General features: G+C 55.0%; 3 protein-coding genes across 3 annotated transcripts; all 3 read right to left on the bottom strand.

Annotated features, from left to right (window-relative positions):
• Window positions 1-1,050: 1,050 nt before the first annotated feature.
• Window positions 1,051-2,025, bottom strand: LMXM_36_3160 (conserved hypothetical protein; the record flags this gene model as incomplete). Its single annotated transcript, XM_003874619.1, has 1 exon — window positions 1,051-2,025. The coding sequence occupies one exon, from the start codon at window positions 2,023-2,025 to the stop codon at window positions 1,051-1,053; it is 975 nt and encodes a 324-aa protein (XP_003874668.1).
• An 804-nt stretch (window positions 2,026-2,829) lies between these two features.
• Window positions 2,830-3,864, bottom strand: LMXM_36_3170 (conserved hypothetical protein; the record flags this gene model as incomplete). Its single annotated transcript, XM_003874620.1, has 1 exon — window positions 2,830-3,864. The coding sequence occupies one exon, from the start codon at window positions 3,862-3,864 to the stop codon at window positions 2,830-2,832; it is 1,035 nt and encodes a 344-aa protein (XP_003874669.1).
• A 3,867-nt stretch (window positions 3,865-7,731) lies between these two features.
• Window positions 7,732-11,964, bottom strand: LMXM_36_3180 (receptor-type adenylate cyclase a-like protein; the record flags this gene model as incomplete). Its single annotated transcript, XM_003874621.1, has 1 exon — window positions 7,732-11,964. The coding sequence occupies one exon, from the start codon at window positions 11,962-11,964 to the stop codon at window positions 7,732-7,734; it is 4,233 nt and encodes a 1,410-aa protein (XP_003874670.1).
• Between the last annotated feature and the right edge of the window lie 1,294 nt (window positions 11,965-13,258).

Raw genomic sequence — 13,258 nt, forward strand, 5'->3', positions numbered from 1 at the left:
GACACCACGTAGAGCGGACCTCGCATGCCGCAATCAAAGCAGTTCTTGTTACCACCATTCTGGCTGAGCTTCCGCAGCACCTCCTTGTGCCGCTCCGACTTGCGCTGTCGAATATTCATGCTTGCTTTTTGTTTTTCTTTTTATTATGATTTCTAAGCGCTACGTGTGCAAGTCCTCTGCCTAACGAAAGGCCCTCCAATGCTGTCGTGAACGATGTCGCGGAAATAACAAGTATATATGCGAGGGTGTCGACAAGGGTGACGAAAGCGGTGTCAGTAGTGATACTCACCTGGCTTTTCGTTGTGGTGTCCGCGCTTTTTTAAGTAGACTACCGAAGCTGATCGGTGAAGGGGCAGAGAGAGGCTACTATTTCGAGGTGAGGAGGGGTGGGTGGGTAAGGACGAGGGTGGATGCGCGTACGTGTGGTCGTTGTGGATACAGAGAGAGGGAGACGGTAGAGTGACAAAGAACGCGCGTCGAAGAGATCCACAGCACCACAAAGGTCAGAGACAGATCCCGCTCGAGAGTGCAACAGTGCGCGGCGGTCCGTGAGAGCTATGCCTCAATGGTGTTTGAGTATACGTGACAGACGACCTTCCTCTTTAAAGAGGGACCACCGGTGGACGCGCGGGCTCCGAAGTTTGCCCCACACGGAACAAACAAAGTGCTCACAACATCAATGAAAAGCCGCCGTCATACACGGGGTTTCCTCGTCTTTCACTGCAGCGGCGTTCAAGGCCTCTGTGACTCCCCCACTTCCTCTTCCGATCACCCCCACTAAACACACACACACACACCGGCGGGATGATACACGGGAGACAAAGAGATTCGATAGACCCCCCCCCTCGCACTCTCTACCTCACTCCCAGTGTACTGAAGCCGGTCCGCACCGGACAGGAGAGGAGCAAGAACAATATGCAGAAAAATAATAAAAAGCGAGTGCGCCCTTACAGCGTGTGGTTGTATGTGTGTATGTGTATGTGTGTGTATGTGCGTCTTTGACCGCTGCTCCACGACTCAATGGTCTGCGGCATCGGTGGAGTGGGCGGTTCAGGATGAAGGCGGGGTCGCGGGCCCGAAAACGGTGGTGCTCGCCCTTTCTTCCTCTCTGGCGAGCACACGCCAGTGAGGACTCGCGCTCTTCTTCACCCACTGAAAGTCGTCCACTTTGACGTAGTTCTGCTCCGTCCGCGCTGTATCTTCGATTTCGCCGACCCTAGAAACCCACTCCGCATGCGTGGCGTACGTCTTTCCATCCTCAGTGCACGAGCTCAGCAGGCCTAGCCAGCACCGATACGGCCCGAAGCGCATCGCGTCACACTCTTCAATGATCGGAGTAGACGCGCACCACACGTAGAGATCGAGGCTTGTGCAGCCCTTCAGTCGCAGCTGATGGCACGCCACGTATACACGACAATTGGTGCAGTTTGATAGAAAGGCGGACCCCGCAACGGGAAGGCAGTAGATGTCACAGTCGGCGCAGCCGTTGACGAAGATGCTCTTCGAATGGCTGATGAAGAGGTCCGTGCCCGTGGAGGGTCCGTGGACATTGCCAAAGCCGTTGGTGCTGCTAACAGTCCCTGCAACCGACACGGTAGCCGTCGCAGTCGCTTCCTTCGTATCGGATGTACCCGTCGGGGATAATGAAGAAGTGGTGGGCTCGGCATCCGACGTCGGCTTCGCCTTGAGGCGCGAGGAAAACTTGAACTTCTTCGGCGCTGCGCCGCTGCGCTTCTCATCTACGAGTTGCTGCAGACGAGCGAGAATGACGTTTGCCTTCGCCATTTCGTGCGCGGTAAGAGAGATGCTGTTGGACGTGTCCTGCACCAGTGTCCGTAGTGCGTCGATGCGCTGCTGCGACTCAGTCACATTGCCCTCCTGAAGGAGCTGCGTGACCTCCGCTTCCAGCAGCTCGGCCTCCGCCTCGTACTGCTGGCGCTGCAGCGTGATGGCCCCAGTTTCCTTCGAGCGCTGTCGCCGCTGTTCCTCGCGCTCCTGGCGGAGCTTGAGGAACTTCGCCTCCATTGCGCTGTAGCGATATTGCAGCGTAGATGTTCGATTATAGACAAAAGAAGTTTCGCCGCTCTTTCGAAAGAGTTGGTGGAAAATAGCGCTGCACCCGGACCGACACAGCCGCTCCTGGAGAGGGGAGTATGGGAGGGAGCGAAGGAGAAAAGGCCCGGGAATGCGGAGGTGCGTGGGCGAGGAAAAGAACAGGGGCGACGGGAGCGAGAAAGACGTGCACACGGTGAGTTTCAACATCTGCATCGATGCCCATGTGGGTGTAGGCGCGGAAGCGTGGGGTGGGGGGTGTGGGGGGGGGGGGGGCTGCGGCGTCTCGCGGGGATGGACGTATATAGAGAAACACGTGTGTCCTTTGCCCTTCTCCGCACGCAGAACTTGCACAAAAAAAACCACACACATGACCGCCAACATACTTCAGATTGCGCACGTGCGCACGCTTGTGTGCTCATGTGTGACACCAGCTGCGGTACAAGACGGTGTACATCGTCGAAGGACGTCGTAGCGGTGATGAGGCAACGAGGACAAGAAAAGGACAAACCCCGACACTGTAATACAGTCCGCTAAGACACAGACGCTTGCACAACGTGCTGGAGGAGGAGGACTCAGGAGGGAAGGGGAGATAGAGAGGACGTCGCCACAATGCACCACATCGCCAGAAGGACACGAAACCCTTGTCGACAGCCACGTGTCCTCACCCGACAAAGATGATCGTTTCTGGGCTTTGTCTCTCTCTTTATCTGTGTATGTGTGTGTATGCGCCTCCCTTGTTGCTGTAGCATCTGCCTCTCTTCCCTCTCCTGACATCTACTTGGTCGCCTTCAGATACTTGGCAAAGATGTCCCGCAGCTTCTCCTCGTCTAGTTTCTTGCCGAGCACCAACGCGCGTGTGCAGCCGAATGGCACACTCTGCCCCACCATTGGTGTCACGTCAAAGAGGTCACCAATGCTCTGGAGTTGCAGGAGACTGTATTGTCCATCCTCGCAGCACCATATCGCGGCCTTGCAGCGCACCACCTCAAAGTTGTACTCCCCGCAACGGTAGAGGAGGTCAGTGCCGATGGCGTGCACGTCGCGGTACGAGCTGACGGCGAGGGCGCGCTCTTCTTCAAAGAACTCCAGTGACACCGCAGTGATGGAGGAGTGATGGTGTTCGTGAAGATGCACCAGCTCGGTTGCCGCGCGGGTGGTGTCAATAAACAGAATGTCCCGCAGGTTGGGCACGCGCGAGTGATCGCTCGGGATGACGGTGGCCACAGGGTTGATCTCCCGCACCGCTGCGAGAGCCTCTTTTTGCTGGGCTTCAGTGGCAATGTCGCATTTGTTGAGCACCACCTTGTCCGCCATCAGAATCTGCCGCTCCGCCTCCTGCATCACGTCTTCGTCGTGCAGGTACTTGCAAATGTTTACCGCGTCGACCAGGGTCACGATGCCAGACAGGTAAAGGTGGCCGCAGAGCGGCAGATCCTGCCAGAACATCGCCGCGATCGGCCCAGGGTCCGCAAGCCCGGAGGTCTCCACAAGAATTAAATCGAACGTGCCTCTGCGCTCCATTAGCGACTCGAGGGCCTTGACCGTCTGCGTCTGGGCGGTGCAACACATGCACCCATTGTTCAACTCCAGCCACTCATCGTCCGGCTTCTCGGAGCTCTTCAGCGTCAGACCCTTCTCGATGGTCTTTCCGAACTCAAACTCGTTCACAATCACGGCGATACGCATTTTATGATCCGCCGACAGGATGTAGTGCAACAGCGTCGTCTTGCCGCTGCCGAGAAACCCTGTGAGGACGGTCACCGGCACGCGGGCCGAGATCAGCTCCGGGCATTCGTCATCGCTATTCATCCTTGCCTAGAGGAAAAGGGGCGAGGGCGTCGGGAGTGGGATGGGAAGTGCGGGCAAGGCCGTGGAAAACACCCGAGTGAAATGCGCCTTCAGAGAAATGTCGCTTGACTCGCCGGCTCTTCGCTCGCACATGGGTGAATGCGATCGAAGGAGGGGGGTGGCGGAGTGGTTGAGGAAGGCAACAGAGAGAGTTAGAGTGCGGAAAGGCTGGTGCATGTAGTCGTCAGACAAACCGACGGAGCAGGGGTGACTTTGCGTTCGTGGCTACCCGACCCGCAGCAGCGGCCGCCGCTGCTGCGCTTGTTCTTCATTGTGCTGGCAACTCCACAAGAAGTCTTTGGAACAGACGTGGCCTACAGAACTGTGCGAAGGGAGAAAAAGGCGTTTGTGCTAAACAGCCTCACCCACACGCAAAACGCTGAAGAGCGTGTAGGTGCGGATGCGGTCTCTCACGTGCACACCGTTTTGTATACCGCCACTCGTCTGTTCTGCCAATCATCGTTGCCACTGCAGACAAACGCCTCAGGAGGTTTTCTCTCTTCTGGTTAACGAGGTTCCAATAGACACACATACACACATACACACAAGAAAGAAAAAAGACTGTCTTGACGGGCGACTCGATGGGGGGAACAAGGGACAAACGGCAAAAAAATCGTGAAGACTGCTAGCGCTCCTGATAGTTGCACGCACTTTCCAGCATTCTGCAAACATTTAGGCGAAAACATGTCGCCGGCCCCTTTGCTACGCTCACGGGTTTCACGCATCCGTGAAGAAGACTTCGGGGCAGGCTCACAAACACGTCCCACTAGTGGTGATGGAAGTAGCATCGCTGGGACTCTGGTGGGACACAGCTCCAACATGTTTTTTTTGAGTGGAGGAGAGCACACGCAGGCATTACGCTACTCGCGAGAGGGGCCATGACACATTCTCGCGCCGTCGAAAGTGCACTTACAACATATTGGTGAGGGGAAGGGGAGGAGGAGGAGGGAGGGGGGATGGCACTCTATTGTTGCGCAGTCCGTGTAGACAGTGCCACCCGCTCAAAACCGCCGAGGGCGCAGTGAGCTGTCGGCGTGCCAGCTTCCCCCCCCCAAACTGGGAGCTGGAAAGCCGCATGGCGACACGTTGATGGCAACGCAATGCAGAGGGAGATGCAAAACGGAACTGTGAAAAAGAATGTCAAAACTGCGCTTAATGGTTATGAAGCAATGGGAAAGTAGCGTACAGGATTAGGCACCACGGGCGAAGAACTCCTGGCCGCACGCGGGGGTGTCACGAGCATCATATACAACGTCCGGGACACCTGTCGTGTCGTCGTGCAAAAGGCAGCAAGCATCTTCTCTGCTTACTCCCTTTTGCGCATGTTTATCTGTAGCTCCCTGCGGCTGACAAGGAAAAACGCGATGCATTCATGATACTGTCGCGCCGTCGTTGGCGCATCCGAAGGAAGGGGGTGGAAAAGACAAAGGAGGAAAATCAACTACATACAGGAAGAAAAAAGACAAGAGATTAGGCTAGAGGGCCGGCGTTCTTCGAAACCTATTTTGGTGGGGCGACAGCGTTCGCGGAGCGACAGGCCTTCACCAACTCGAGAGACACCTATTGTTTGCCCAACGGCGTAAACAGGAGATGGGGAAGGAGGGAGTGCGAGGGGGTGGGGATAAAACGCTCCAGTCCCGTTCACGCGTACCCACAATGACTCCGTGCGCACAATCCTACCTCGCCTTCGATCCCGGCCTCGTTGTTCACCTTTACAAGCACGTAATTGCTCGCACTTCGCTTTGTGCGATCCTCGCTTGAGTTCCATTTAAACGTTTCGAGACACACGCTCTAATCTCGCACAGTAGGACTTTTCGCTTACATGCGTACACCCTCACACACGAATAAAACAGACAAACACGAGGCGTAGACGAAGCTCAAGTGGAGGGAGAGAGGAATATGGGGGCCAACCAAACCACATTCGAGCAAAGGACTCGACGATATTACATGCCTCTATACAGGAATGAGGAGTTCACACAAGCGCGCAGCACACAATTCGTATCACTATTTCCTCAACCTCTCAGGCTCACTGGAGTCAGTGCTCGTGTGCGTGTGCGTGTGTATGCCAGGTGGGAGGGGGAGGAGAGAAAAATAAACTTTCCTAGGCACGAGTGGGGCTGGTGAATATGTGCGGACAGATGCGAAAGAGCACCAAGCAAAGTAATATCTATATATATATATATAGATATAAAAGTGTGGCGTGGCCGAGGGAAAGGACAGGAGTGAAGGTGCCGAGGCGAAACCGAGAAACCAAACAGAGCTCGACCTCTCTCAAAGACACTTCCCCCAGACACACATACACACATGCTCACTATAAAAAGAAGTCGCCGGGGAGCTCTTCACTGTATCTGCGTACATACGTATACGTGTATGTGTGTGTTGCCCAATTGCCGTCGTCGTTCGGTACATATATATTTTAACCTGTACACACAACACTGGTACCCACAACTGCTATACTCTCAGGTACGCGCCCAAAGACAGAAAGAAGAGAGCGGGCATGATCAACTGCGAGGTTTCCGTGCCTCAGTTTTTTTTCTTTTCCGTGTGCCTGTGGCACTGGAAGGGTGGGTGGGGGTTAAAAAACCTACACGGCACGTACCTTACCCACAGACATACTCGTACACAGAATGATTTTGTCGTACTTCTTCGTTTCCTCAGTTGTTTCCATGAAATCATCACATCATGCATATATATATATATATATGTATATTCACATTTAGGACACAAACACACGGCTGGGGTGAGCGGGTATTTGGGGAACGAAAAAAAAAACGGTGTGAGCGTTGGCGGGGAGAAATAAGGGGACATGAAAGAAACAGCTGAGGAATACAGGACGGCGAAGAGACTCTGAGGACGAGAGGAGGCAGCGAAGGGTGGGGGGAGGCGGGGACCGTGAGGGTGAAGGATGGGGTGGTGGTGAGGGGACGGACACATAAGCACACGCATGTCCAGCCACACAGAGAGACACACAACGACAAAAAAGAAGAAATAGGAGAGAGGCGTAGATGGAGGAGACACATTATGTATATATATATATTTGTATGTGTACGAATGTACCATTTTCGCGCCCGTGTGCGTGTGTCTGTGTCTGTGTGCACGAAGGTAAAGGCAGCGGTGGGAAAAAAAGGGATACATAGGGAACGTGACGCTCAAGCCTCCCCCTACTACTAAACACACACACAGACAGAAAGTGGTCAACTACTTACAAGGACACAAGCGCAACACGTGTACACGCTAAAGATCAACAACAACTTCGAGCTATGAGCCAGAGCCCACGTATTACTCAATGTGGGCATTCTCCTTATGCTTAGGCTGCTGTCGAGGGCGATGGGTGGTGCTGGTGACGGCGACCATGTAAGAAAGAGATTGTATGTAGTACATCGGAGAGAGATCGTCTATCAGTTTTATTCCCCTTTGCTTCTTGAACACGAGTGACCTGGTGACGTGCACAAAATGCCAGCAGTACCCCATGGCACAGCTCTTCAGCAGGCATAAAGTAGAAAAAAAACGAATACAGCAATGCACCACGTCGAGACGTTCGTGAGCCTTGTGCAAGAATATCGACAGAAACAGACACACACGCACATGCGCATCGATGCACCAACTTGGGCGAAAACTCCGACACGCCTGGCAGATTCACGTGCGCGTCCTTGGATTGCCATGACGAAGTTTAGAGGAACATGAAGAAAGTAAGATGACGGAGACCTGTACGGAGGGTGAAGGAGCGGGGGGACGGCTGCGGTGTAGATGAGGGCGAGCGGTTCAGGACGCCATCGTTCACAGATGAGTGGCAGCATCACTAACAGCTCACAGAAGCGCACGCCAGCGCTATTCACCGTCGCCGGACGGCGTCGCGCAGTACCGCATGGTATAGCCGTTAACGCGTCCCGTCATGAGCACTTCCGTTGCAAGGGGCGGCACGATCAGTTCACCCTCGTATCGACCTGTTTCCTCCGCTTGCGTGACTTTTCCAGCAACGCCCGGGCCCCACTTCACCGCGCTTGTGCGGCCGACAGAGAAGTAGACATGCATGACGAAGTCGATGGTGTCATTGTAGAAAGCCCAACGCTTCGTCGCTTTGTCGATGATGCGGAAGAGCAGCCCGTTACCACCCTCAAAGCAGGGGCTCACCTCATCGCCCCTGATGCTTGGGGCGCCGTTCTGGTATACTTCTGTCGCCTCACTGACCTCCGGCGACTTCTCAGTGAAACTTGGCCCGGCGCTGTTGCATAACGTCAGAAGCTCGCCGTTGTCCAGCACCAACATCATAGTGCTATCCGAATTACCGTGTTTCGGCAGACTCGCCCCAGAGCGGTCAGTCATAACGCTGCGCCGCCGCTTCAACTCCCCTGAAACCGGCGAGTCCACGCCGCTGAAGAAGACGCTACTCTGCCGGCGCACCTCCCCTGCTGCATCTCGGTGAGTCACCAACTCTAATGCCGGGGCGTCGGCCTGGGCTTCTGTCTCTGAGCGAAGCGTGTCACTCTCCAGCTTCTTGTGGCGGAAGTTGATCACGGCCGATGTGCGGGTGGCCACCGTCAGCATCAAGGAGTTGAGGTAAGCATCGTTGGACGCGAACATCCGACGCGGAGGATTAGGCAAGCAAAAGCATTTGCACGTCTTCTGGAGGAACTTGATCTTCTGATGCTCCGTGTAGGCGCTGAAGTACACTTCCAGCACTTCGGCGACAGGTTCGACACCCGTCGCCACCTCGGTGAAGGTATCCTCCTGCATCACCATCAGATTGTCCTCCTCTACCTTGGAATCGCTGTCGGCGTTGGCGCCCGCGGAGAGCGACGCCAACGGATTCGCGCTGACCCCGCTTTCCTTTGAAGGGAAGACGCGTCCGGGCACGGTGCGCAGTTCGTAAATCTCTATTGATTCCTCAACCCCGTGTAACCGGTGCGGACCAAGGGCCACAAACTCCACCGTACCCTGCTCCTCCTCCGTGAGGGCTCCCACCACGCTCGAGGTGCAGATCACCTGTCCACCACAGCTGACGCTCTCCGTGCGCGCGGCTATATTGACGACGTTGCCGTAGTAATCGTAGCCTTTGGTCACAGTGTCGAAGCGCACCTCCGCCAGACCACTATGGACACCAGCACGAACACGTAGGCCACTCCACGGGCTCAGCCCGCTCTCGCCGGAGTCAGTGCCACCGCTGGGTTTTCCAATCAACTTGTAGGCGTCGTCGATTGCCGTCGAGCCCCAGTCAGCCTGGTGGAGTTCCACCTGTATGTCTCGCGCAAGTTGCACGGCGGTAAACGGCTGTTTGCATGCAATCATGAAGGAATCGCCGATCGTCTTGACCTCGTAGCACCTGTACTTGATAATCAGCTGGCGAACCAGCTTGTGGTGCAGCGTCACCGCACTCGACATGGCCTGCGGCGCTGTCGCCCAGAGCGCCGTGCTGTTCTCGATATCGGTGAATATGAGCGTCACAGGTTCGTTTTCGTCCTTCGGCGCATTGCGGTTGTCGCGGCTGTTACGGGTGCATAAGACGCAGGTGATGACAGCGGCGACCACCGATGCTATGGTGACTACGCCCACGGCCACAGCGGCGATGATAGTGGACTTTGAGCTGCTGCTGTGCACCTCACCAGGGCTGCCACTGGGCGTCTCGCCAGAGCTTCTGCTGTCCTCAACATCGGCTGCGACGTAGCCGACGAGGTCGACAACGTATGGCCCAGCGATCGGTCCATTCGTTTCCCCGACCATGTCCGCGTAGGACCACATGTAGATTCCGCCCGCACCGCCGTTTAAGAAGCCCGTGCACTCCACTTGGTTGCTCCTCGGCGAGTAAGTACATCCCGTACGCTTGAACGGGCCCAGTGTGAGGTCACTTATCTGCAGGACTTGTTGCGTATAGAATGCATCCAAGAGCGCACTCATTGATGGGTTTGCGACATTGTAGCTCAGCATGCTGAGCACGCGCACCGCGAGGAAGCCTCTCATCGACGCTGGTGAGTGGTAGCCTGGCCCAAGGGCAGCTCTGAGAAACTCCACAGACAGCCTCGACACGTCCTGCTTCTTTGGCACCCAGGGTGGCAGATTCGTCACAAAAAGCAGGTGCTCACCGAAGGAGGGGCTGTTGGCGACCGTTTCTTCGATTTGACGGTACCACTGCGTCACTTCATCGAACAGGAGCATCACACGTGCATCCTTGCTCTTTTTCATGTGCTTTTGCAGTGTATCTAAGTCTTTCTGCACCATTCCAGTCAGCAACAGAAGGCCGGATTTCGGAAGGTCTCGCGACGACAGTTCGTCACCAGCACCTAGCGTTTTTACGGATTGCACGGTAACACCGGCCTGCTTCGCGATTCGCTGCAGCGTGCTCTGCATCGCAGTCGCTGAGGCACCGGAGTCCCGCAGCACGGCGTACAAGGCCGGGGCGACGGCCGACTTCGCCACCCACGCTGCCACCGCACCCAACTGCTGCTCGGTAGTCGCCGTCAGGTAGACGACGTTGCTCGCATTTTGGTAAAGAGTCGGCTGCAGAAATACAGGGTCTACCAAAACCTTCTCCACGGGGCTCTTGTCAACGCCTACGGAGGCGGCCCCTATAACGGCTATGGTTGACGAGCTGTCGAGAGCTGCTTTCCAGGCAGTACCAGCTAAACTGTCCAAGGGTCCAATGGTGTCTTTGGTGAAGGGGGTTGAGACCATTGCGGCTGAAATCATGCCATCCATTTGCATGGTCATGTAGTTGGTATTTTCGCCAATGTTGTGATACTTCACGTAAACCGTCCGCACCATCCTGCTGATGTTTAATGCGACATCCGCCGCGTGGCACTCCCATGGCTTCAGCATCAGATTCGCATCAGATAGAGACATCAGTCCGTAGTACGCGCTGGGTTCTCCACTATTCATATTTATTAAGGAGTACAAGAGCACCATGCGACCGCCAACGTTGCACGAGTTGCTGTACGCTCCAAGAACAATATCATCACCGATGGTGTAGACGCGCTGCTTGAACAGTCCGTCGAAATAGAGTTTCTGAGTTGGCAACTCGATCCAAAGAGTGTGGAGCTGCAGCGTCGCCACGGTTGCCCGCGCAGTGATCCAGCCCGCGACAGCTTCTATTCCATCCGCACTGTTTGGGGCCAGTGGTGGGTTGTTTTTTCCGTAGTCTTTTCTGAACTGATACATGGACTTTTCAAAGTTGTTGTCTTCGGGGTGCGGGTTCGTGGAGGACACAATTATGTTGCTAGGAGAGGTCTTTGGGCGCGTTGCAGCAAGGTACTGGGAGGTGGCGGTACGGATTAGCCACGAAGGCATCAGGACTTTGAGGTCGCTGGATCTCTTGATAAGCTCCAGAAACATGCTGTTTGTTTCGCTGCCAGCAGGGAGAAAAAAGAATACGGCAGAGTCACCATCCACAAAATTTTTCAAAAACGTCGCGAACTTTGCGCTATCGTGGGCCCGGGTCACCTCATACGTTACGAGAGTGCCAGTGTAGGCAAGCTCGTCCATGCGCCTCAAAAACTCTTGGTACACCGTAGCGCCGGCACTGTTTTTCCCTTCCGCCGCGCTCGTGTATACGAAGCCAATTTTTGGAGGGGCTCCGTTGACCATTACATACGACAGCAACGCCAACATCTCCGTTGCAGGATCTGCGTTCGTGAAGTACACATTTTTGGTCATACTCCTCGTGTCCAGTACGCCTTCAGAGATGGATGTGACGAGTGTGCAGCTGGTGGAAGATGATGTTTCCACTACACTGTTGAGAAGTTTGTCGGGGAGAATGGACATGTACACATTCAGCGTATTCTGCAAGCCGTCCGTTGGCACCCACACGAAAGGATCGGCCAAGCTCTCGCGCGCGCAAATAATCGAGGCCATTTGGGCAGTCACATCTGCGGCGCTCAGTGCGGCAGTGGACGACTCGGCCGACTGTAGAAGAGCGCATTCGACATCAAACGAAGCGCGTAGGCTGCCATCCTGAGCCGACACGGGCGCACAGAGGACGAGCAGCAGCAACAGCAGGATCACAGCCGTAACGGGTGAATGCGTGCTGCTGCCTTTGCAGCGATTCATCACGAGCCGTGGCGGTTGCCACATGAGTGAGGGAGAAGTGGAGGCGGTAGAGTGGAGGGGACGGAAAGGGCAAGCGAAAGGCCCGCGGAGGGACAATGCACAAAAGAAAAGATGACAGACAAGAAAAAAAACCGGGAGGGGACGACACTCAACAGACCGAAACAGCACCCACTACGGGAGGCGCGGAAAGGGAAGGGAAAGGAACGCACACACACACACACACACACCCACGTACGCATGCACGCACTCAAAAAGCAAGGAAAAGAAAATGGTGAAAAAAAGTTCACAAAAAGAAGAGAAACCGATCCAAAGACGAAAAGAGTTCCACCGCAACAAGAACAGTAAAAGGAGAAGGATGCGATGGCTGTCAAAGCCGTCAAAATATGTGTGTGGAGACGTGCCCGTGCACTGGTGCAGCAGGGACCGCGATGTGTGTGTGTGTGTGTGTGTGTCGAGAGAGAGAGAGAGAGGGAGCAGCACAAAAAGCGAAAGAGGCACTGTCCTTTTCACATACTCGTTTTCGTTACGAAAACAAAAAAAAAACGGAGAACGCGGTAGAGAGATGCGCCGACAGCAGTAGGGCTGTACATACACTTTTCGTTGTGGCACCAATCTCTCTCCCGTTTTTTCCGGTCTTCTCGTTCACCCAGGCACTCACTCACTCACACACTCACACAGGAACAGAAAACAAAAAAAAAACTGAAAAGAAAACGAGCTCGCGGAGGTCGTTCGGGTAGCGAGAGGTCCTTCTCTGACAGGGCGCAGGAGAAGATGAGTGGGCGAGAGGTGGAAGGTAGAAACGGCGTGAAAGGGGAAAAGGGAAGAGGGGGAGGGCAGAGATGAGCGATGGAAAGGGCCAAAAATGTAGATTACAGTGGCATGTCTGAAGAGGTGTGCGCGTGTTGGCGTTCTACTACCACAGGGGGTATTCGATGCCGCCCACCCCTGCCCACTTCAAGACTACTGGTTGCCGAGACGACTACCAGTGTGCACAAGGATAGTGCATTGTCTCCCATCCTTTGCCCCCCCTTTTTCGCCCTTTGAGGTTATCCTATTTCGCTTGCGCTACACACTACGCGTGCGGCTTTGCCCACAACGTTAGATGATGCGGAGCGCATTTGGCGGCAGAGGAGAGTCAGGGAAGGCGAGGGGCTCTATCTCCAGTTCACGTGGAGGCCCCTCCCCCTCCTAGAGGGCTCTCTCTCTCCCAAGAGACGGAGTTTCCCTGTTTTTTTTCGTGTCCTTTCGTTTTTGGTTGTTGTTGCTCGTCTGGTGCGTTCCGCAGTTTTGCGTTAGTGACAGAGGGAAGAAAGGCCAC

Source organism: Leishmania mexicana, chromosome 20 (genome assembly GCF_000234665.1).
Source record: "Leishmania mexicana MHOM/GT/2001/U1103 complete genome, chromosome 20".
Taxonomy (NCBI): domain Eukaryota; phylum Euglenozoa; class Kinetoplastea; order Trypanosomatida; family Trypanosomatidae; genus Leishmania; species Leishmania mexicana.